Here is a 25,243-nt window from a genome sequence, read left to right as displayed (position 1 = left end):
ATATTAATTATATATAAAATCATTCGGTTAGATCAGACGATTTAACTGTTTAAACAGTTTAAAGTAATATGAAACATCCTCTAGTTTAATGTTCGGGTTGAGTTTCATAACATTAATTTATACGTGGAAAAGTTATAAAGAATTTTCTTTAAAATATGGTGTACTCGAAAAGGAAAAAAACATAAATTAATTGAAAAGTTGGCATACATAATTGATACATGGTATGTTAATAAAAGAAAATGGGTAAGAGACATGGTATGTTAATAAGGATAAGAACATCTCTTAATGACAGTTATGCAACTTCCTGTGCCATTATTCAACAACTATTGACGAAAAAAGGGATTTTAAAATATTTTATTTGAATATTCATCAACTATTTTTTCCAATCAACCCGAGAGTTAACATGGGACTATAAATATTATCTTATTAATTTTAGTACAGACAAAAAGATAAAGTCAAAGAGATTTGTTGTATACGTGTGAGGATATATAAGTTTCATTACATTCTCTCCCTATTTATTTGCACTGAAATAACTTGTTGAGTTTAAGTTTGAAGATGGGTTTATTTTTGAAGTATTAACTGCATATTTTTAATACTAGTTTCTTTACCTTGCATCTAATGCTAAATCTCAACATTACCTAATAAGTTTATTGTCTATCTTTTATTTATAGATTGATATGGCAATTATTATCTATTAAATATTTTCAAGTTAAACAATAGAAATGAAGAGAAGAAAGAAGAGATGAAAAGGAGGGTGGAGAAAAAGAAAGAGATTAGAAACATATCAGATTTTTTAATTCTTTGATGTGAGAGAAAGAAGAAAGTAATAATAGAGAAAGAGGTAGATGCTAATTTTTGAAGGACAAAAATATTTATACAATAAAAGAGATAAAATATAATCTTATTAATTAAAAAATCAAGAATTAAAAATTTTGAAATGTTATATATATATATATCTATATCTATACTATATATAAAGCCAAAACTTGAAATAACTTCCTTCATGGTGTAATTTTCATTTCCTATATTGCCCTTAACGTTATTTAATTTTTACAAAAAACTATATAATCCTAAGCAACTACCACCAATACATTAATTAATCACATATATCATCTTAAATTAAACATTATCCTAAACACAAAAAATATAATATAAAGTACACCGAACACAACAAATACATTTTAATTCAAAAAATGAAATATATAAAACTTAAATATATAGTATGACACAATATTAGCCGGCAGGTACGAAGTACCTGTACACACTAGTATATATAATTATAATTTAAACTTTTAAATATAACATTTATGACTACAAAATAGAATATTATAAAGACAAGGTTGAGAGAGCATAAAAATCTTTTTATATTTAATGTATACTCATAATTTCATTTATGAACCTTGTTGCTATATATTTGCTGGAAAAACTCTTTTGATGTGTAGCTTGTATATTAAAGTCTAATATGCATCAAGTTAAATCAAAAAAATTGAGATTGATTAGTTGGTTGATCATATTTAATAATTTTGATTAATATTAGAGAGGAGTCCAACTCATATTTATGATATTTTTCAGTTCTAATAAGGATATCTCCTTACCTTTTGGGTAAGGAACTAATCCATTTCAAGATGTGTGAATGCACATTCCAACAAGTGTTGTTCCCAGGAATCAAATCTTTGACATTTTGATCATCTTCAGATCTTGTAGGATCTTACACAACTAGACAATGCTTTATTGATACTCATATTTTGTGATATGTAAATGAATGCATTTACCATATTTTTTATATGTTAATCTAGTGTATTTTTGCACTAATAATAAAAACTAATTTATTTTGAGGTGTATAACTTTTGAAGATCCAAACTTTACACCACTCCTCTTCTTAATATTTAGGATATTGTTTAAAAAATAAAAAGTAAAGTAAGTAATACAGTCAAAAATATATTATATTTTTTCTTTAAATAGTTATGGACATTTAATGCTTTACATTTTTTGAAAGAATAATATCAATTGCTAATTTTATTTTAAATGCTGAGAAATTAATATATAGTTTTTTTACACCAACTTGTTCCACAATAGACTCCCAACACATAATCTATTCTAATATAATATGCATATATGCATAATTATTTTTTATATCATTGGATATAATATATATATAATTGATTAATGTATAATAAAAGTATTGGCTTTGGACTACACAATAATTCTGATTAAACATATTATTCTAGCAAGAGATGTAAAGCTTGTTATTATTGGGAATATAATATTTGGTAACTCATTTGAGTTAGTGTATTCCTTGCTTGGCTTTTGTTTGGGTTCATGAAGCCCTTAGTAATATATTAATTTTTGAGTAAATATCTATTTTGTCTATCAAAATTTTCACGCATATTTGTGTAATCTTTAAAAAATTGAAAAACTTTAAATAATTTAAAATTATCGATGAATCAAATTAGTTTTTCTAACATATTTTATAATATTCAACATGAACTACTTTGACTTATATTCACAATGATTGAGTATTAATTTAATTTTTTTCCTAGATGTATCAAATTGTACACTTAAATAAAATCTTTAATGATTAAAGTGAATATTTACTCTTAGTTTATCTTCCCTTCTCAAAAGCTTTAGTTTTCTCTCATCAAAACATAAGCAATCCATTCTTACTACCCTTTTAACTCTTTATTCTCAATTCTCTCTCTCTCTCATTCACTATCTAGCCATGCTCATGTATGTCCATCTCTCCACCATTTTCATTTTCACTTTTGTCTTTTTTATCATTTCTGTGCCATTTGATAATAACTACTGGTCCCATTTAATTGTTTTTTCACTTCTCTGCTTCTATTTTGTTAAGGTTTCAAAGTTTCCTTCAAGATTTTTTGTTCAAAATAAACATGCACAAAACTGCTGAGCTTTTCAGGAACGAGCTGAATCGTATGATGGATCACTTATATCCTCCAAGTATATATTATTTTCCCTTCCTATTATTTATTCTTTGTTTTTCAAGCTTTTGGTGATAGATTTCATCTTCATCATGCATCATATGACTTGCCACCTTTTGTTTTAAATTTTTTGTATAACATCTTCATGCTTGATATTATTGTTATATGCAATTAAAATGATGGAAAGATTGTCATGCCTATGTTGGGCTTTGGCCTTCAAGATGTTGAAAGAAAATATTAGGTCAGAGATTATCTATCTCGAAATGTGTCTTATTTTCTATCTCAAACTAATTAGTATGGTACTTTTTGTTTTTAAATTTGTTTCTTTTATTCATGTAGTAATATGTTATTGGTCTGGGAAAGAAAATATAATATTGTTCATGACTGGTGATTGCTCAGAAAATAAGGAAATAAATAAAGTGACATGTATACATGTTTAGACACATTGTTTCTAAGAAAAAAGTTCTAAATATATAGCGGCCTACTTGAACCTTAGTTTCTGCAAGATAGAAGCCTTAGAGAAATGTTGGAGAATCTAAATCATCTAAGGCATGTAGGAAAAATCTGAAGTTTAGATTCATTCATTGTAAGACAATTCATTAACCACATGTGAGATTCATTGAACTTGTTCATCACTTTTTACTTGCACACAATCTTTTTACACATATTTTATAATCATTCCTCATCTACTCATCCTGTTATTTTTTTCAAATATTTTTTTATAAATATAATTGTTTATAAGATATTTGTAAAAAAAGTCTGAGTTAAAAATAGTTAGATGATTATTTTTTATGTTATATGAAACTTGATTGAATATACCAATAACAGTTTTTTAGATAATATTGAGTTTCGAATCTGAGTACTGAGATTTAAATAATATTGAGTTTTGAAAAATTTCATATCATCCTAACAAAAAAATCGATATATCATTTCTTAACTGAACTGTGTGCAAAGGCATTCTCTGGCTTCTAAGCTGAAATTCCTACATGTGACAATCCTCCTAATATATAATATTTCAAAATGAATGAGTAGGACAAAATAAATATTAAACATTAGGTATTATATAATCATAGATATCCTTATTTTGAATTTAAGTATTTTTCTTTGTTAATATATGTTTTTTGAATTACAATTTATAATTTTATACAGGTATGTATATATAATTCTTTAATTTATTTTTATAAACTTTAAGTACTTAATTAAAATTAACATGGAAATCAGTTGAACTCATTCCTTTATAATGCTCACTCATTTAACCCCATAAAATTAATGATAAATTTTTTTCTCATTGTTGACAAACCGTGATAAATGTTTTTTTTCATTGTTGACAAAGGGGTGGTATAGTACCCCAAAAAAAGGGGTGGTAGATAATATTTTTCACACTTACGTCTAGTAATTGCAAAATGGATTACCCAACCTATTTACCTTGTTCTCGCAAAATGCTTGAAACTTATAAGTAAACATATTCATGTCAGTTTATGAAAATATGACAAATTTAGAGTATGTTTGTTTTGAATATTTTCTATTTTAATTATTAATAAAATTAGAAAAAGAATGTGAAAACATGTTTGTATTGTTTTTTTTTATTTCATATTTCAGAAAATGTAGGTTTCATTTCCTGAAATTCTGAAAATAAAAAATATCATTTTCAATAATGAATTACTAGTTTGTTTCGAAATTTGTAACACTTTTGTTAGTATATTCTTTTCATATTTTTTGATGTTTTAACTTTTTCATGTTATTCCAATTTTTTTAATGTTTTAGAAACTCAATATACATCTATAATTTATTTTATGACTATACCCCTATTTATTACTCCTCTATTTCACATATATTTTTTCATTTCTTTTTAATTCACTTTTTAATATACATTAAATTTGATTATTTTAGTTAAATAATATTACATTTTTATATCATTTAATAATTTCTTATATTATATGCATAACCTTAAAGATGTTGATGAATGGAGTATATTTTTAATGACCCTCAGGAGAGATTAACAAAATGTCAAATCAAGTAATGAGCATACATTTTTTTTTGTTATTGGGTATACATAATATTATAATTTTATTTGTATACTTAATTATACATGATATTATAATTTTGGCTATAGTACGTTAGAAATTGAGTGTAGAGTCTCTATATTATATAAATCATTACAAAAGAAGTATATTCTAAAACAGAATAAGGCTTTAATATTTGAATTGATTGTATTTTGACACTTATTCAAAAGTGTGATATTTCTTATCTAAAAAAATTCGATCAAATATGAACATGAGATTAAAAAGTAACCTAAAGTGATCATATACAACTTGTTTAGTCATTTTTTGCATCCAATAATTGCAAAATTTATTTGCATTGTATATGTTACAAATTTGGATCCAATGAAATTGTCTTCAAATTATAACCATTTAAGTATATAAATGAAACTAAATAGAATTATACATATTCAATTACCTGAATATCGTTTATGCATATTTTGCATTTATATAATAATAAGGGTAAAGTTGAGATATACCAATTAAGTTTCTTCAAATACTTATAAACCCCGTCTTTATATAATAGTGTAGATAACAACTTTTTTCGCCCTCTTAATATTATTGCTAAAATAGTATAACAACTTTTTTCGCCCTCTTATTGTTATTGCTAAAATAGTATGATGACCTATGTGGTAATATATGACCTTTGGACAAAACTATTGTCCTTGAAGTTACAACAACTTAAATTAAATAATAGAACACTTGAATGTTATTAATTCATTTTAACTTTAACTTTTTAGAGATCAGTTGCTAGCTAGTACAGATGATAGAACGGGTCAAGCTTCGTGTTCGACTCGCATAACCCGCAAGTTTTTGCGGGTAGAGCATACAAAATTTGTCTTTTTGTCCGTTTCGCACAACTTGTTTGTCTGCAATGTTTGTGAACATTTCTATTAGATATTATAGACAATCCACAGACTTGATGTAATAAAAAAATCAAATAAATTATAATATAATATGATTTAATGTCTTAAAAAAATTAAAGTTGTAATGTTATATGTTTTGTTTGTATAACCTACACGAGGAGATTCTTGTGTAATTTCTTCTTCATCCATCTTTCTAACAAACTCTTTGCCACTGCCACGGTTTATTCAAATGAAGGGTGTTAATTGGGCAATCCATTTGGCGACCATATTCACCGAATGAAGAATCCCATCTCATTTCATCTCTTCTCCCAACCCATAATATGCTTCTGCACCTCAACATTTCTGCATTATTTGTGGAATTATTAATTTTTTGAGCGGAAAATATGGGTTGGGTTTTTCAGGAACAGTTGTACCAGATGGGTTTTTGCATGAGTGGTGGTCAGGGTGCTTTGAGTTCGACAGCTTCAGAGAATTGGTTCAAACAAATATGGGTTTCATTGCTGGTGAAGCTCCCTTTAACATGGGATTGACTATGGTATTGTTCAAAGTTGGTTTATCAATACAATAATGTTTAAGAATCTCACCTTTTTACCAATACAAGGTGTTGGTTCAAGTGGTATAAGACCCCATTGTATCCCATGTCGACCAAAATGGTCAAATGCTTGATTCTTGGGAGCAACACTTAGAGTTTGATTTTTGGAGGGCAATGGAGGGAATGAGAAGACTTGAAAGCCATGAAAAGCCTTCATTTTCCTTTCTCTCCCCTCTAAAAATCAACTCACAAACAGATCCTTAAGGGAGGGGCTGTCAAGCATCGGAAAAGGATTAATTCCTTACCCATAGAGTAGGGATATTGTTGGTTATACAAAAAAATCTCACTTTTTTAATTTGGGTTTTATTGCAGGAGAATCTGAGGTTAGGAGCCGCACATGGAGGGGATGCTTTCCAAGCAGAACAGTATCCTAGTATGTTTCTTGGTCTGTCTCATTAGCTACATTAGGGCATTTTAAATCAGATGACTTAAAAAACATTAGATTTGTCTTGCTATGTACCTTTGCTTGATGAACTTCATTTTGGATTTGTTTGTTCTATTCTATCAAATTCCATGGGATAAGGCTTGGTCCATGTTAGCAACACAGCTTTGTTGGATAGGGAAAAAGTGGTGTTTGATTTGTTTTCTATTTTCAGTCATAATTACATAAATGTCAGCTTGTTTTCACTTTGTTTCTTGTTTTCAAACTTTGGTGAAGTTGTTTTCACCATTTCCTTTGCAAAAGTAGTTTGAAAAACAAGAAAGCAAATGAAAATAGTTTTTACTTTTGTAATTATAACTAGAAACAGTAGAACTGAAAATAAATAAAAAACAAAGAACAAACTAAATGCTACATAAGAGCATGCTTTTATTTCCCCCCCCCCAAAATTATCAGTGTACTTTAGTATTATGCATTAGAATTAGATGTCAAATAATCTTATACTGACTCAAAATCCCCTTACTCTGTCTGGAATATTAATCATTTATGAAATAAAAGATTATTAATAATTTCTTCTTTTCTTGTGGAAATTTTATTCTATTGTTAAAAACAGAAGTTTGAGGTGGAAAAGACTAATTTGTTCTTTCATATGATTTTCTCCATTAGTAGATTAAGTTTTAGTGATATTTTTAGATTATTTAGATATTTAGACATGCCAACGTACAAAACAAAAATTACATACATCATTGATCATCATTTAAATCTCTGAATGCTTAACATTGCTCAATAGGAGCCTTGAAGCCTTGATGATATCCCTACATTTTCTCTGGACAATAGACAAATAGAAGTAATGTTCCAGTTGTAAGTACCCATGTTTCATATTAAAATGATGGGCGACAAGTACAAGAGTCAGTGCAGTATTGCTTTTTTCCCCCAGTTTCTTTACCTTCACTTTTTTGTTTTTTATTTTGCAGCATTCAGCAGAGAGAGCGACTCGATGGAATTAGATGTAATAAGAAGTACTTGAAGCTAAGATATCTTATAGCTTACTTCCCAGAGGATTTAACTTTTATTGTTGTATTTTTTGCATGATTATATTATTTTTTGTACAGTTAACTGGTGAAGTTGCGCTGCTTTACTTTCCAAATTTATATCTAGAGAGGTTTGGTAACTTGCCACAGCTCTTATTTCCATCTTCACATCATGAGGAACGGCTGACATCTACACTAGGATTGCACAACATGGCGAATGCAAGTGGTCAAAATGCAGAATCTTCCCTGCAATATATGTCAAAATCTGAAAGTACTATAATGAATGAGGTAGTGACAAATGAAGTTAAGTTTAAAATTGCACAGTTTTCATTTTGCTTTCAGTAATGTTACTAGGTTGGTTTAACATTTATTTGGATAAAATATTTTGATAGGACCCAAACCTTGACCCAGACCCAGAGATCGAGAATTTGTTAAAGACATTCTGGTTGTTGGAACATCGTCAAATGGAACAATATGTCAAATCTACTCTAGGAGAGGTATGTGTTGTTGTGTGATGTTGGAGTAGTAGAGATATTAAACCATTAGGTCCCTTCTCCTAACAGCTTATGGTTTTGGGAAAGAAGCACAATTAAAGTTGCGTATAAAGGAAGGGGTGAGAGGTGCAACAAGGGGAATTTGCCTAAGAAGGTTATGGAAAATAAACAGGTAGTAATTAAGATCTAATAGAACAAAGTGAGGCAGCAAGTAGTAGTGCTAGGGGGTGTGGAGAGAATAGATAGGTGAGTCGACTGCAGAGATCAATCAGCCACAACACTATTTAGCTCTATCCAAAACAGTTTTCAATAAAACCATCTAGAGCAAGTTCTCTCTCTCTCTCTATATATATATATATACATATATATATCCTAAAGTTGTCTTAGGTCTTCTGTCTTCGTCTATCTCTTTTAATCATATTTTTTTCCTTTGATCCACTTTTCTTGTTGAAGCCTCTATTAGCGTTCTTCTCATGAACAACAAACTACTTCAGGCGAGTCTCCATTACCCTTTACTCAATAGGTGCTACTGCAATATTTTGTGATATATCTGTCTCCTTTGATCCACTTTTCTCGTTGAAGCCTCTATTAGTATTCCTCTCATCATAAGCTTTCTCAGAGTTTGACCCTCTCAGCCCCGTTCTTATTTGTGTTTCAGAATATGTTAACTACACTTTTCCATTGTTCACACTGCATTCAACCTCAACGGACTTATTACGTGAGGGGGTGTGTTAGAGTAAGGGATATAAAACCATTCATGTGTCTTCACCTAACAACTTAACATTTTGGAAGATATGGTTCATCATATATAACTCAACCAATTATATCCCCTTCATATTGTGAAATTGAACTTGGCCTACAGAAAGGTATTTGAAGGCACCTCATTATTTGTCTTAAATGACATACATTATTTGGAAATATACACGTGTTTTTAGATAAAGTATGAAGTGATTTGAATTGTAAAAGTTAGAATTGAGTCCATAACAATGGTTAATGTTGTCATTCTAATCCATTTTATCCTTTCATTGTTTGAGTTCTGGTTCTGTATATTGCAGTTGTAAACTTGCAATGGTAATAGGTGTTGCTTCTAAGACTTGTTAGGCTACTGCAGTTCTGCTATTAGTAGTTAGTTCTATCATAGCCATTGTTTGCTTAGCTTAATCACCAATTAAATTTAATTTCAGAATATACAATGTTATATATGCATATATGACTATATGTAGATATAAACTATGGCATGTTCATCTTTTTGTCTAATTGACCGAAAATGGAACTACTAAAAGTGGGAAGAAAATTAGAAACAAAGTTCTCTCTAATATATTTTATTTTGTTAATGGAAATTCAGAGTAGTGGAAATATGGAGAACTTGCCAGTACATGGAGAAAGATACATTGGTATCAATGAATTTGCTGACTTCGTCTCACCAATACGACGTGATGATGAAAACAACAGTAAGAAAGTTCATGTTACACCACTTTTTGAATAGTTTCTATTGTTGCATTTGCTTCAACAAGTAATTGCAATTTCTTTTCTCTTTTCATTTTGGATCATTTAATTCGAGTGTATCAGTTAGCATTGCATTAATATAATTGTTGGTCGTAAAGTGTATCTCTGTAGCATAGAAAGTGAAATAAGAATCTGTTCTAAGTCACCCTTGGATTTCATTGTAAAGTAATTTAGTATTGGATATAAGCTAATGTTCGTATGTTTTAATATGCTAACACAGATAAGATAATATGATTTACCAAATTAAGAAGAACGTTGGCAACAAAACATGTAGCCGGTCATCAAATTACGTTGTCAGTAATTTATCATGTTATATAGTGTTGCCTATTGAATGATACTTTTGCATGTCATTGGTATGTCTTCTAATTGTGGAAAATTTTGCTCGTAGTACATCAATTGGGAATCAACAGAGTTATATCAGAGTAATCAAGCATGGAATGTGACTCATCTGCATTGTTGAATTCCTTTATGTAAGGATTTCCTATTATGTTTTTATCATGTGAAATGCTGCTGAACAAGTTTAACTTGAATAATACTTCTCCTTCAGTTTTATATTGTAATCATAGGCTAGTGGCCTATAATATCAATTTATTGTTTCTTTTTTATCCTTGTAGGGGAAAGGGGTGGGGTGTTGATTGTTATGGATTTTGGAAATGTCTTGCATCCATAGACTCTATTTACATGTTTGCTAAAAAATAAAAATGTGATATAGCATAAAGCCAATGGAAAGACATAAGAGTTTCGGAAGGAAAAGATTATATCTTTATAGTATAGCATTTACTCCAAAGAGAGGCAGTAAGTAGCATTTACTGCTAGTAGGAGTGGAGAGAATAAAAGGGCAAAATTTCAGCTAGGGGGAGTGAAAAGAATAAATAGGTGAATTGGCTACATGGATCAATCAACCACAAAACTATTTGGCTTATCAAAAACAATTTTTAATAAAACCATCTAGAGCAAGTTCTTCACATGTATGTATGCTTCTCCTAAGTTGTCTAGGTCTTCATCTATCTCTTTTAATCATATTTCTTTCCTTTGACGCACTATTCTCGTTGAAGCCTCTATTAGTATTCTTTTAATAAACATACTACCTTAGGTGAGTCTTCGTTTCCTTTTTCTCAATAGGTACCACTCCAACGTTTGTGATATATTTGTTTCCTAATATTATCTTTTCTTGTATATCTACTAATCGACTTCTTCTTTCTCATCTCCAATACATTTATTTTTCACTATAATTGGCACTCCACGGGCCAACATTCGGGACCATAGAGCATTGGTGGTCTTATAGCTATTTTGTAGATCTTTCCTTTGAGTTTGTTAGTGTTAGAAAAGCTGAATTGAAGCTTAGAGAAGAGAGAAAGAAATCAGAGAGAGAAGAGAGAAGAGAGAAGAGAAAGTGAAAATGATACTGTTTTATTCAATTGTTAGTTATGAAAGAGTAACTGCTCCATATATATAGGAGCTGAATGAATAGTACAACTGACATAATAGCTAAGGAGAGAATACAGTAGAAGATAATAATAACTACTCTAATAGTTAGGAACTTTGCATTCACCAACACTTGCCAAATTTCTCCATTTAATCTACTGTGCTTGAATATATGCAATCCAACTTTTGGTATAACATGGTTCCTATTTTTCCCCCCTTAAAAAGTTGTCAACACCGGAAAATACCAAAAATAGTAACTCTATTATTAGGCACTCTTATTATCTAACCATCAGCAAATAATTCTTCCCAGTCCCCATTTTATGATGTTTCGGGCATACTGTCAGTAGATTAAAATTCTACCTACAATCAATTTTATAGCATGGGGCCTTCTGAGAACCCGTAAAATAGCCACGTTACAAAATCATATGCAAAAAGTACAGTTTGAGAAAACATCTCAAATTTAAGCCTCAATAAAACCGTGCAAGTATGCTTAATACAATCGTAAAACATGTTCCTGAGCTTAACATAAAGCTTCCCTTCCTTTTGAGATTTTTATCATCTCCTCTTAGCTTAAAAGAACTCTCCATTGGAGAGTTAAGGCACTCATGATTCTTGAAGCTTGGGACCAAGGACATGCTTGGCGCTCAACTTTGTCGAAGAACAAGGAAGGATTTCCAATGAACAAGATAACAAAAGAGAGGGCCTCAAGGTGTTTCATGTGTTAAAGTCTCACATTAATTGAGCACACGAGTAAAGAATCATTTATAGCAACTATGGCAATCCTCCCGGTAAAAGCCATTTACAATAACTTCGGTATCACCTATCACCTCGGGAGGTCTTATCAAACCCTTGGTGATACCAAAGGCTTATTAGGAAATGAAACTATCTCACCATCACTACAACTACCATCCTTTTGCTTTGTGGTTAGTTTCTACAAGCTCCATATGATTGGGACACTGCGACTTGGATCCTCAAGTGTATTAAAGGATCACTCAGGCAAGGTTGCCTTGTATGATCCTTTCTTTTTCTACACTTTGTGAGCTTTGGAAGGACCTTACCATGGACTTTGTTCAATGTTTTCCTCATACAATCATGATTTCGTCCTTGTTGGTCGCTTTAATGTTTGAAACATTTTATCTGTACAGCCAAACAACTCGTGTTTCTCTTTTCTGTGATTTGTTCTTTAGAGAGACAATCCACTTTCTTGGTTTCCTAAAATCATATATTGGACAAACCAATATGGATGTCAAATTTGTTACCTATTCTTGGAAAACCTTTCTAGATCTCATCAAGAATCTATCAATTTCCTCTTTTGTTTGTCACTTACAAATTGATGGTAAAACTAGAGTTACTAACATAGCTTAAGAGACTTTCTCGGGAATTTAGGAAGAGAAAAATCTAGAAATTTTGATTTGATCTTGTGCTATTGAGTTTTCCTTTAATGTTTAAGCTAATCAAATTTCTGTTAATAGCTCTACCGGATTGTCCATAGTCTGCCTCCTCTCTACCACATGGAGCCATTTTGCTCTTTTGAGTCTATAGAATGTTTTATGCATCTTATACATAATTTGAACATTAAGACCAGGAAAAAACTCAAAGTAGGCAATGAACAATGTAGACTTGCTATTAATGCCACCCATCAAAACTTTCAAAATTGTAATAGGGTATGTCATAGCTCATATCTCAGCTGACCATTACCCAAAACATTCGCTAACTAAGTTTCAAGAAAATGTTTCTAGTTTGTTGATGCGGAAGAATACTAATAGAGGCTTCAACGACAAAAGTGGATCAACTGAAGGACACTACGTTTAAAAGGGGCAGAGGAAGAACTAAGTCACCTTTATGAATGGCATTAGAAAAACAACTTGCTATAAGTAGTTTTATTAGAACTTGCTTTCAATATAGCCCACTGGTCTCATGATCGACTGACCCCTGCAGTTGATTCACTTAGTGAGATAGGGTTTGGTTGTTATTTTTACTCTATTTTCTAATGCTCGATGAAAAAGTATTACGCAACGCTTTGCGTTATAGGCAAAATATAATTTTCTATTTATGGTCATTGTAGTATACAACCATATATACCCGCTATCATATCTTATAATGATAATCTTATCTTTGCCTTGTGAAGTATATTTAATTTTTATTGTGAAGAGATAACTTTTCTTACCGGTGAGATTCTCATGTCTCTCCATTGGCTTTAAGATATGTGTCACATTTTTATTTTATAGGAAATATGTAACTAGAGTTTATGATTCATGCATGACCCTTTTACAAATTTATAACCATCCTCATCTCACATAATGGAATTCAACAATGCATATATGAATCCTCTTACATAAGGGAATTCAACAATGCATATATGGATCACATTCCATGCTAAATGATGCCGATTTAACTCTGTTGATTTCCGATTTATGGACTTTGAGAAAACTTTCTATAATTAGAATGAAATACAAGTGAAGTGCAAAAGTAAAGTTCAATACGCAACAATTTACAAGGTGATAAATTAATTACAATCAATCATGTAATTTGATGATCAGATACATTATTTGTTTCCTTAAGAAGTCATTCCTTCATATTTGGACTGCTCATATGTGGAGACTATATTTAATTTTCTTCATAATTTTATAAATCATATTACCTTATCTCTTTAACTTTCTTCATACTAAATTGTTTTAGATAGAAATACTAGAGTGACGTAGAAAAGTTTCTTATTTGAATTTCTATTGTACACAAATACACTTTACAACCTACAATTGTCTTATAATAATGTAATGACAACTAATGCACTCTAGCTAATTGATCCTAGCTGAAAAAGAGACAAGAAATAGCAATTACTTGCCAAAGTATCTACAACAGTAGAAATTATTCAAGAAGTGTTATAACAGGAACTTTCTTATTTTGTTTTCATCATCGCATAGAATTGGTGAAGTGTAGTCAGCAAATTCATTGATACCAATATATCCTTCTCCACATGCTATTAAATACATATTTTTGGTGCTCAGAATTTTGAGAAGAGGAGAATTTTGTTTCTAACTTTCGTCCGACTTTTAATTGTTTCATTTTCAGTGAATTAGACAAGAAGAGAATGAATGTGCCAAAGTTTATCAATGTATCGATACATGTGCATATTCAACATTATATATTTTGAAAAATTTAGGTGTCACTTTTGAAGAGAAGAAACTTATATCAATGCACAAAATACTGAACTGCATTCAAGCTCATAATGAATGGCTTAGTAAGGCATTGTTTAAGGGGTGAATCCAAATGATACATTGTCATTACCATTTCCACCATTGTTTTTTTAAATAAGGGACTTTCCTTGTTAGATAGATATATGTATCACCTTAGCACCTTTTCTGGTTTTTATTTCTTTGTTTAGATGCTGCAGTATTAATTCCTTGTTAATAGATATACGTAGAGGCCATTAATTCCTATGCTGTTAAAGGAGCATAAAACTGGAACTGCTTCCTTATGCTTTGCTCTTCCTTGGATTCTTCATTGATTGCCCTTCCTGTTTTTGTTTTTTCTCCAGCTAGGATCAATAGAGACCAATGGATTCACCAGTTGAGCATTACTTTAGGTGGTTCTTCATGCTGGCTTATTTCTTTTCTGTTTGATCCCCTATCACTTGTGGTGGGAAAACCAGTACAGTGTAATATTGCCAAGCTAATTTTTGGCCAGAATGGAAAATGAAAAGTGTTCAAGTAAGATTTTGAAGTTTGCATGCCAGGCCAAGAAGGAAAAGTATAAGGAAAACACCTCGCCCCTGATATTAAGAGGTTTGTTTGTTTTTCTGAGGTATAAGAAACTTATCTTTGTTCTTCATATATTATTGATTTAAGAGGCAACCACATGGTAAATTTTTTTACGTTGGGGAATTCCTATGGTTAGCAATTATTTACTGGCCATATTTGCTTCTTCATTGCTGTTACCTTGAAAAATGTCTAGTTCAAAAGAAGTATATTTTTAAACTTAGCATTCATCTAATATCAAATATGTATATGATAACCTTATTTAGATGCTGCAGGAATACACAATTTAAGTGTTGAAGCCAATTGGAACACAAAATTTTAGTGATGGTTTGATTTCATGACTTTGTTCTTGACCATTTAAGCTGTTAATTTCCATTTAACTTAAAATTCTAGACCCCACAATTGTGAGAGCCTCATGCATTAGGCTGCCCTTTTTTGGATACCTGCTTTCTATGAATCATTTGACCAATGTTCAATAGTTGCTTTTACGCACTAATTTTATCACTTGAACATTAATCAAGACATGACTCCTGAATCCTGATCTTGAATTCATGAAACCACTGAATGTTTATATAGCTATACTTTCTCTGTGATGCTGATCCTGGAGGAGTTTTTTCCATGCAAAATTATGCTTTATTAATTTGCTCTTTTCTGCTTTTCCTGTATTTCTGTATTACCCATTCCGTATCTATTCTGCCCTGTTTATTATTCATCTCTTCCAACCCTCACCTTGTTTGGAACACTGGCGCACCTTCATGAATCACGACAACACTCCACCTCTTGCCACTGCCAGCACTACCACTTGTGAGCGATTCTTGGCTGTGAGAGCACCTGCGGGAACAAACAAATATCGATTGCTTGTTGAACCCTGTGAACCATGAAAGTAGGATATTCCAAATTCGAGAATCCAAGAGTTTTTATAAAACTTTCTTCATGGAAAAATGTGATTGGAAAATCCCGCTGAATTGAATTGGGTCCATGAATATAAGAAATAGCGTGAATTCTTGAGAACAACGTTTTCCCCTTTTTTATGACCTTGCTACATCTTTGCTGAAAGTAACTGCTCCACCTTTGAGGTATTATGCTTTGACTTTAATGAGAATTTGATTTGTTAGTCAATTTCATCTATAAATTTCTCATTTTTCTTTATTTGTTCATTTCCTGACATTCTTGGGTCACTTTAACTGTTTTGTAGCTAAGACCATTGCTAGCTCTTAAACGTTAGTGATAGAGTGGATGTGGATTCAATAACTTTTTCACTCTTCTACAATAGCTGTCATTTAATTATTTGGTCCATTCTAACTACATCCCTATTTTTGGAATTTGAACTTAATCTTACACAAAAAATCAGGATTACAAGTTGCACGCTTCACGATGGCGAACTGCTCCTAGACCAGAAAGTGATTGCGGCTTAACATTGAAGAAAAAGAATCATGAGTAAGTCTATTACTTCACATTCCTAATTGTTGTTTCAATTTGTTCCTACCTTTTAACACCATCTGTTATACTGGAGTTATAACACAGTTAAGTGAAGAGATGAACTTCAAAATAAAGATTACATATAATAAATTAAAATATATTTCTAATTCTTGTATGTAACACTCATTTGCATTTTAATCCCTAAACTCAGTAATTTGGTCCTTGCACTGATATTATAAGGGCAACTGACAACAAGAACCAAATCAAAAATGGTTTTTTAAAATTTGAAATTTTTTCCTCATAGTCTAAATCGAAAGTCAGTGTTACATATAATGAACAAAAATATATTTTAACCTTTTCATATATACTGCATTTTCATTTTCCATATGTTAATGCCTAATTTAGAGAGTTTTATAAAAAAAGGTTTAAATCTGGTTTTTGTCTCTGAAAATATAGGACATTTGGGTTTAAGTTCCTATTGATTTTTGTTTTTGGTTTGCTTCCAACTTTTTAGAAATACTTGCATAATCACTGGTGCTACGTGTCAGTGACTTTGTTTGCCATGTAAGCACTTAAAGAAGACTCACTAACAATGGACTAAACCAAAATACTAGAAATTTTTTGACCCAACAACAAAAGATGAACCAAAACCAAAAAGTGCTATATTTTGAGGGACCAAAACACATTTAAGCTACTCCAAAACCAGTTCCATCTAATTGCATAATATTCAGATTGTCAAGAATGATGTTGATTATCTTTCTGCATGTCATCATTGAAGCATCTAATCTGCACTTATCTGCACTTACAATGTGCCTCTTCGAACAACCTTGTGTTGGGGATGGGGGAATAAGTAATTTCTCCCAACTGACCTTGTTTTGTTGAGAGTGTTCCTCGACGCAACAGTAAGGCTGTTTGTCTTGTGATTTGGAGGTTATGGTTTCAAATCCTGAAAACAACGTCTTCGCTTCCGAGGGTAAGGCTACGTACATCTACTCTCCCAAACTTCACTAGATGGGAGACTTGTGCAATGGGCCACCATCTATTTTTCTTTTTCTGTAGTGGGGAAAGACTTTTGTTGTGATGGTGATGGTTTAGGGTAAAGTGCAGTGTATACCAGGTAATAAGATTGGAATACATTAGATGGCCTTTATATAATAGAGACATCGTTTTAGAATGAAGCTTTCTCTTCACTCTTCAGCTGCACTTTTTTGTAGAAGATTTCTACACTATAAATATGTTTAAAAATGACTTTTGGAAATATGATTTGGAATATTTCTTTTCCAAAGCCTGCTGTCACCTGTGTTATGTGGATCAATCCAAAAAACTACAACAAAGCCATTTCTTGGTTAATCATTCAAGTCCATGTCCCTGGTATTGCGAGGTCTTTGTCTTTTAGCATCATGAAAAGCTTGTATTACATAGAGCTTAGAGACAGTAATTAAGCCATCCAATCGTCTAGTAAATCATAGATGACAGTTGATGATTACAGTGTTAGTGCTATGCTGTCAGGCTCAGTTGGCCGAAGAGATACATTCGTTAGGACGAACAATTACATCTCTGTATGTACCTGGTTATATTTTCTTGTTCATGTCGTATATAACCAGATACTTCTTGGCTACAAAATTTTTCTCTCATTTAATTCTTTCTGGCTAAACAACGAAAAACAAGGAGCCTATACCCTCATACCACACACCACCACCATTACCACCACCCTTCTTACAGTCCTTTCACATTACACCACAACAACCACATTCACCCTCCTAGATACAACCACCCAAATTATAGCCCATCCCTTTTGATGGTTCAGAGTATCTTCATTGGATTTTTCAAGCTGAACAGTTTTTTCAGCTTTATATGGTACCCCCGGATTAATGCCTACCCATGATTTCATTTTATATACATGGGAAACCCTCAATTGATTCAAATGGATGTTCCACAACTGTCAATTATCTGACTGGAACTCCTTCACTACGGATTTAGAGACCCGTTTTTTGGTCTGTTTTTCTACACTAATCATCAAGCGGTGCTGTTTAAATTAAAGTAACTGGGTACTGTCGCTGATTACCAACAACAGTTTGAGAAACTGTGTAATTGTATTTGGGGTCTAATTCTAGAGGTAATCCTAAATTGCTTCATTTCTGGACTGTTACCGGAAATCAGGTGGGAATTGGCTATTTTGCATCCCAAAACCATCTCAAAGGCATTGGGATTGGCAAAGTTGGTGGAAGCTAAAGTGAGGGAATCTAATCGTGCCCTGACTAAGACCTCGCATTTTGGTCCACAAACCAATCACTCACCTTTTCCCAAACCCATATTTACCACTTCGTCTAACCCAAATCTTACCCATGTTCCATCCCCCACTCTAACTCGTCGCTTATCCACTGCACTGATACAGGAGCGATGAGTCCGAGGTCTTTGTTATAACCGTGATGAGAAATTCCATGCTGGTCATAGATGTCAACCAAATTTTTTTGATAACTACTGGATAGTGACCACCATATTTCCCCAGACACTGCCCTACACTCTATGTAACCCATTCCTGAGGATTCACCCATTCCTTCCTTAGACACATACTCAGATGACCCCATTCATTTTCACATCTATGACCAAGCATTGGGTGGTCATTTTTCACCAAAACCCTCATGTTTTCCAGCTCCATTTATGGTCACCCTGCGACAGTTCTAGTTGATACAGACAACTCTCATAACATATTGCAACAACGCATTGCTAGTCACTTAAAACTACTAGTAACACCTACCCCTCAATTTCCTGTCATGATGGGAATTGGAGCACATATATATGCAGTGGGTTTCGTGATCACACACCCATTACTCTCCAAAATCAGGAATTTTTGATTCCTTTCTATTTATTACCCATTAAAGGGGTTGACGTTGTCCTGTGTATGGAATGGCTTCGCACCCTAGGACCAATCACTTCTGATTTTTATGTTCTATGCATGAAGTTCGCTGTTGGGAAAACTTCTATCACTCTTACTAGTGAATCCAGTTACACACTCCAACCCACTACCCTACATCAATTACCTAGTTAGTCCATATAGACAACATTTCTATCCTTCATTCTATCATAATACTTCCCTCCCAAATACTTGACCTCCCACAACACCCTCTTCCTCCCATATTCCTCACCCACAAATCCAAACTATATTGGACACCTATGACTCAGTTTTTCACACACCAATAACCTACCATCCCTAAGAGCCCATGACCATTATATTCCCTTCATTCCCAATTTTGCCCCAGTGAAACAACAAGCTTTATCGCTACTCACACTCCCAAAAGGAAGTTATAACTTCTATGTTGAATGATATGCTACACACTGGTATTGTGATACCTAATACTAGCCATTTTTCCTCTCTGGTACTTTTGGTGAGAAAAAAAGATGGTAATTAGAGACTTTGTGTGCATTATAGAGCCTTGAACTCTATTATGGTCCCTGATCGTTTCCCTAGCCCAATTATTGATGAGCTACTGGATAAGTTTGGTGGTGCTTCGATTTTTTCTAAAATCGATTTGAGATTAGGCTACCATCAAGTTTGAGTCCACCCATTGGATACTCACAAGACGACCTTTCGCACTTTCGGTGGACATTACAAATTCTTGATAATGTCGTTCGGCCTTACCAATGCAACTTCCACTTTTCAAACGGCCATATTTTGTTCTTTGATGGTATACTGGTTTATAGTGCCAATCTACATGATCATTTGATGTATCTATCTATTGTTTTGGCTTTATTGCATTCTAATCAATTTTATGCTAAGCTATCTAAATATGCTTTATGGGTTGATTTAGTTGGTTATTTGCGACATATAATTTCATCTGATAGTGTGATGCCCGATCCTAATAAGATCAAGGTAATGGTGGATTGGCCACCACCTCGTTCTCTCACGGCACTCTATGGTTTTTTGGGCTTTACCGAGTTTTGTCGCAAGTTTGCTAAGCACTACACAGTTCCACTCACCGATTTACTTAAACACAGTTTTACATGTACATCAGAGGCTCAACTGACCTTTACAAAATTACAAGAAATGACTAAAACACTAGTGCTACGTCTCCCTGATTTCACCAAAGACTTTGATGTTGAGACAGACGCCTCTTTTGTGGAAATTGATGCAATGTTGTCCCAGGAAGCCCACCCTTTGCCTTCTTCAGTAGGAAAATGTCTAGTCGCCTACAATATGCTTTAGCATATGTCCGTGAGATGTATGATGTTACAGACGTAGTAAAAAAATGGCGTCAGTACTTGATCGAAAGACCATTCAGAATATTAATTGATCAACAAATCCTTAAACACTTAATAACACAAGGCTTGCATATACTAGAACAACAAAAGTAGACTACTAAATTGATTGGGTTTCATTTCCAGATAAAATATAGGACGAGTACCTCCAACAGAGTGGCCGATGCATTGTCATGCCTGCATTCTATTGAGCCTCCTATCTATGTATCTATGTCTTCACCTGTCCCGACCATATTGGATCAGTTGCATGATTTTTACCTTACACCAAAAGGTCAAAAATTCATCAAAAAAATCGAATCAGACATAAACATGAAGCAAAAGTTTCATTTGTCAAATGGATTACTATTTTATCAGCATCATATATTCATACCAGATCTCGGCTAGCTTCAGCAATCTGTCATCATCGAGTTTCATGCCTTTCTAGCCTCCGCTAATTCAGGACTTAAGCCCATATTGGCACGTTTGGCAACTTCTTATTATTGGCGAGATATTTACAAGCAAACAAAAGTATACATTCGTCAGTGTCCAGTTTGCCAATATAAAAATTATATCCCTACTAAGACAAATGTGTTACTACTTACTACAACCCCTTCCTACTCTAGAGAAGGTATGAGATGATATATCTATGGATTTTATCACTAACTTACCAGTGTCTCACAATCATGTAGTCATCTAGGTCGTGGTTGACCAACTGTGCAAATATGCCCACTTCATTGGCTTACCCACCAAATTAAGTGTTGAGGTTCTGGCTAATCGGTTTCTGTCAGAGATTGCTAGGCTCCATGGGGTTCTCCATTCCATTGTATCTGATCGAGATAAACTTAGTTTCTTTTGGAAGGAGTTTTTTCGCATCCAAGGAACCTCCTCTGTTAGCTTACTACATACAATCTGATGGTCAAATTGAGGTGGTCAATTGGTGCTTATAGACCTACTTGAGATGCTTAGCATGTTCTCAACCGCAGAAGTGGTTTCACCATCTTCCATTGGCGGAGTATTGGTATAACACCAATAAACACTCTGCCACAATCTTGTCTCCGCTTGAAGTGTTTTATGGCCGTGAACCCCTTGCTCTCACTGATTTACTATTGCAGTACAACTCCAACAATCAACTAACAGAAACCTGCAAAAACGAAGTGAAATCATATCAATCCTCAAAAGTAACTTGCTTAAGGCCAAACAAAGGATGACATCTCAGACACAATCAGGGAAAGTAGATATTACCTTTGAGATTGACGGTTGGGTACTTCTAATGCTTCAGCCTTTTCGGCAAGTCATAGTGGCGCGTCGTGCATCTCACAAACTCGCACCTCGTTGTTTTAGCCCTTACCGAGTGGTTCATCGCATTGGCTCAGTCGCATATGAACTAGCCCTTCCACCATCGACGTGGGTACACCTAGGGTCTTCCACGTTTCACTTCTGTGGTGATTCCATGGTGATCCCATCGCTCAATATGTTCCATTGTCACCGGGCCCAAGGGATGGCCTTCACGAGCAAGACGAGTCAAGATAGATAAGAAATGAGGTAAAAGAGGATTTCTCAAACAGAGGCATAAGCTCTCAAGTTGAGAGAGAGAGACTGACTCAAGACAGAAAAGAAATGAGGTAGAAGAGGATTCCTCAAACAGGGGCATAACCTGTCATGTTGAGAGAGAGAATAATATCACTTCGATAACTTCTCAACTCCACTTAATGGTCCTTTTACTAAGGTTGTTCCACGTTTAATTTTCGATAGTGAAGAACCGCAGTTAGATGCACCCACTCACCATCAAATTGCATCTAACGGTCCAGTATTAATGAGGCAATCAAATAATAGAAGCCTTTTCTCTTCCGAAAAAGCCCACGCGGTTTGTGCCCCATTATCAAAACTTGGGGACATGCAAGGGTTGGTCAAGGCTGTCACAATCCTTTTCTCTCCCTCCAACGATCCAGATAAAAATTCAAACGGTCTTCTTTTGGCATCCAATAGATCTGTGGGGATTCCGTGTCTAACCCAGACTACTGTGTAGACTGCATGTCGCGTGTCCACAAGCTGGCCACAACTGTCTCCCACTCCAACTTTCAAGACTTCACTTTCCCACCCACTTCCTCCAAAATCTTATGGACCACTCATTCCAACCTCTCACTTGGGGACATGCAAGGGTTGGTCAAGGCTGTCACAATCCTTTTCTCTCCATCCAACGATCCAGATAAAAATTCAAACGATCTTCTTTTGGCATCCAACAGATTAGTGGGGATTCCGTGTCTGACCCAGACTACTGTGTAGACCGCATGTCGTGTGTCCACAAGCTGGCTACAACTATCTCCCACTCCAACTTTCAAAACTTCACTTTCCCACCCACTTCCTCCAAAATCTTATGGTCCACTCATTCCAACCTCTCACTTGGAAGCAACTCCATCTCAACCATCCATTTCATTGGATTCTCTTCCCAACAATTAGATTAAGCCAATTGGCGTGGTGCATCTTTTCCCATGGAGCATTAAAACTCCGCATGTGACAGGCTCTCCATTCTAGGTTGGGCTAGATCCAGTTACTCCCACCAGCCCAAAATTCCAACCTTGAGGGCAAGGTTGTCCCCTGTTGGGTTGGATAATGTTAGGGCCCAAATTGAGAGTACTAAGCCCAAATGCATTACATCTAAGCCTGTTTGGCATAATAATAATAATAATAATAATAATTTCCAGTAATATAACTGTTAGGAATATAGTCTATCAATATGTTGGATCCTATCACTTGTACAATGGAGATTTGGCCTATCTTAGATATTTTCATCCATCTTCCCTATTTTAAGATGTAATGAGCAAGCAATAATGATTTCAGTTTCTTAATATAATTTTTTTCTTCCTAGAATTAATTCAGCACTTTATTTTATTTAGTTTGAGTTGGTTGTGTAGTTTGCAAAATGAGTTCTCCTCCTAAAGCAGGAAAAATTACTCAGTAAGGAAAATAACTATGGCATGCCTATTTATCAGCTAAAAGAAGCTGTTTGCTGTAGCCTTTGTTAGGTGGTGTTGTAATGAACTCATTATGAATTTATGATATGCGTTTGTTGATATCTTTATAACTTATTGCATGCCATTGTAATACTATTATTGCATGATCTCTGTATCAAGTGACAATAGTACAAGTTTAGCTATATTAACTCATGTAATTTTCAACTTAACCATTCCATTTGTCACTTCATTGATGATTGCAGTATTTCCAGTTTTTTATGTATTCGTGACTGCAGACTCTAAATTTAGATCACTTACTCTGTCTTTTATGTGTTTGGAATAGCTTTAGCAAAACCTTGTTTTGATGAGCTGGGTTTTGATAAAAGTAAGTTTGTTGAACTGAATTTTGTTAAAAGTATGTTTGTTGAACTAAATTTTGTTAAAAGTATGTTTATTGAACTGAATTTATGTTTAATGTTGTTTGTATTGTCGTTTAGACTGACTTTTAGTGTGTAGTTACTATATTGCCCTTTAATTATAGAGAAAAGAATATAATACACTGACCATGTAAGAGTTTTTATATTGTTTATCTACCATTAGCATTTAATAATTAGCATTTAATAATTGTTGACTTTTAAATATATATATAATATAAATGAACGATATGTGATATATCCATTGTGTATAAATCTTTACTACATAAATATTACACTCCTAGTTATATTTGATTGTTTATTTTTCTATTGAGTTTAATATCCATGCAGTGTCAATGTAAATTTTTTACATCATGATTATATCATTCAATGTTCATTTGTATTATTTTGGTTGACAATTAATGAAAATTAATATATGGATGATAACTATGGGTCAACTGTGTAGAAACACTTATGCTCCATTTAGTTTTGGGAAGAAAATAAGAAGAGAGAAATGTGTGAGAAAGATAGTGAAAAGAAAGAGAGAGAAGAGAAAGATGTGAGAAATAGAGTAAAATTTGGTATTGTTTGGTTGTATAGAAAAAGAAGATAAATGAATGATTAAACTTTCAGAATGGACATCACCTCTCCTACTTTTGGTGTCTCATTTATATACCAATCTAATTAAAAAGTGATACCTAAGTAAAAAGAAAAATCATAAAAAAAGAAAATAGTTTTTTTTATATTATTTGGTGGAATGTGATTAACTTAAAATATAGACACAAAAATATTTTGGAATAGGTGATCTTTGTCCAAACTCCTCCACTATTCTTCCCCAATTTTCTCTTCACATGTGAGAAAAATAAAATTTGGTGGGTTCTACCTAATTTTTATTCTCTCTTCTCAAACTCTCCCCAACCAAAGGAGAGAAAGAGAATCCTTCTATCCAATTTCTCTTCTCTTATTCTCTTTCTCCTCCATTTTCTTTCTACCAATGCATGCATATTAAATCCTTTTCCATTTTCTAAAAAAACTGAAATGAAAGTTGTTGATGCATTAGTTTGCACTAAAATAGTTAAATTATTAATTATAAAACAATTAACATACAATTATATGTTTAAATAGTTAGTACAACATGAAAATATTTTTAATATAAATACAAGTTTGAAATTTTCATTATGACAAAAAGGAATGTTCA

General features: G+C 33.0%; 2 protein-coding genes across 3 annotated transcripts; both read left to right on the top strand.

Annotated features, from left to right (window-relative positions):
* LOC109334833 lies at window positions 2,842-23,955 on the top strand. Of its 2 annotated transcripts, none has more exons than XM_019570809.1 (9): window positions 2,842-2,958; window positions 6,246-6,379; window positions 6,749-6,809; window positions 7,790-7,824; window positions 7,928-8,134; window positions 8,239-8,343; window positions 9,686-9,791; window positions 10,235-10,316; window positions 14,807-23,955. In XM_019570809.1, exons 1-8 carry the CDS (start codon window positions 2,892-2,894, stop codon window positions 10,270-10,272), a joined length of 753 nt encoding a protein of 250 aa, XP_019426354.1. In that variant the 5' UTR covers window positions 2,842-2,891; the 3' UTR covers window positions 10,273-10,316; window positions 14,807-23,955. The 2 variants fall into 2 exon arrangements, with proteins under 2 accessions (XP_019426354.1, XP_019426353.1); XM_019570808.1 differs by having other exon boundaries at window positions 6,749-6,821.
* On the top strand, window positions 20,170-20,649 carry LOC109333977 (uncharacterized mitochondrial protein AtMg00860-like). Its single transcript, XM_019569555.1, has one exon. It carries the CDS (start codon window positions 20,170-20,172, stop codon window positions 20,647-20,649), a length of 480 nt encoding a protein of 159 aa, XP_019425100.1.

Source organism: Lupinus angustifolius, chromosome LG19, assembly GCF_001865875.1.
Source record: "Lupinus angustifolius cultivar Tanjil chromosome LG19, LupAngTanjil_v1.0, whole genome shotgun sequence".
Taxonomy (NCBI): domain Eukaryota; kingdom Viridiplantae; phylum Streptophyta; class Magnoliopsida; order Fabales; family Fabaceae; genus Lupinus; species Lupinus angustifolius.
This window is presented reverse-complemented; position numbering and strand designations above follow the sequence as displayed.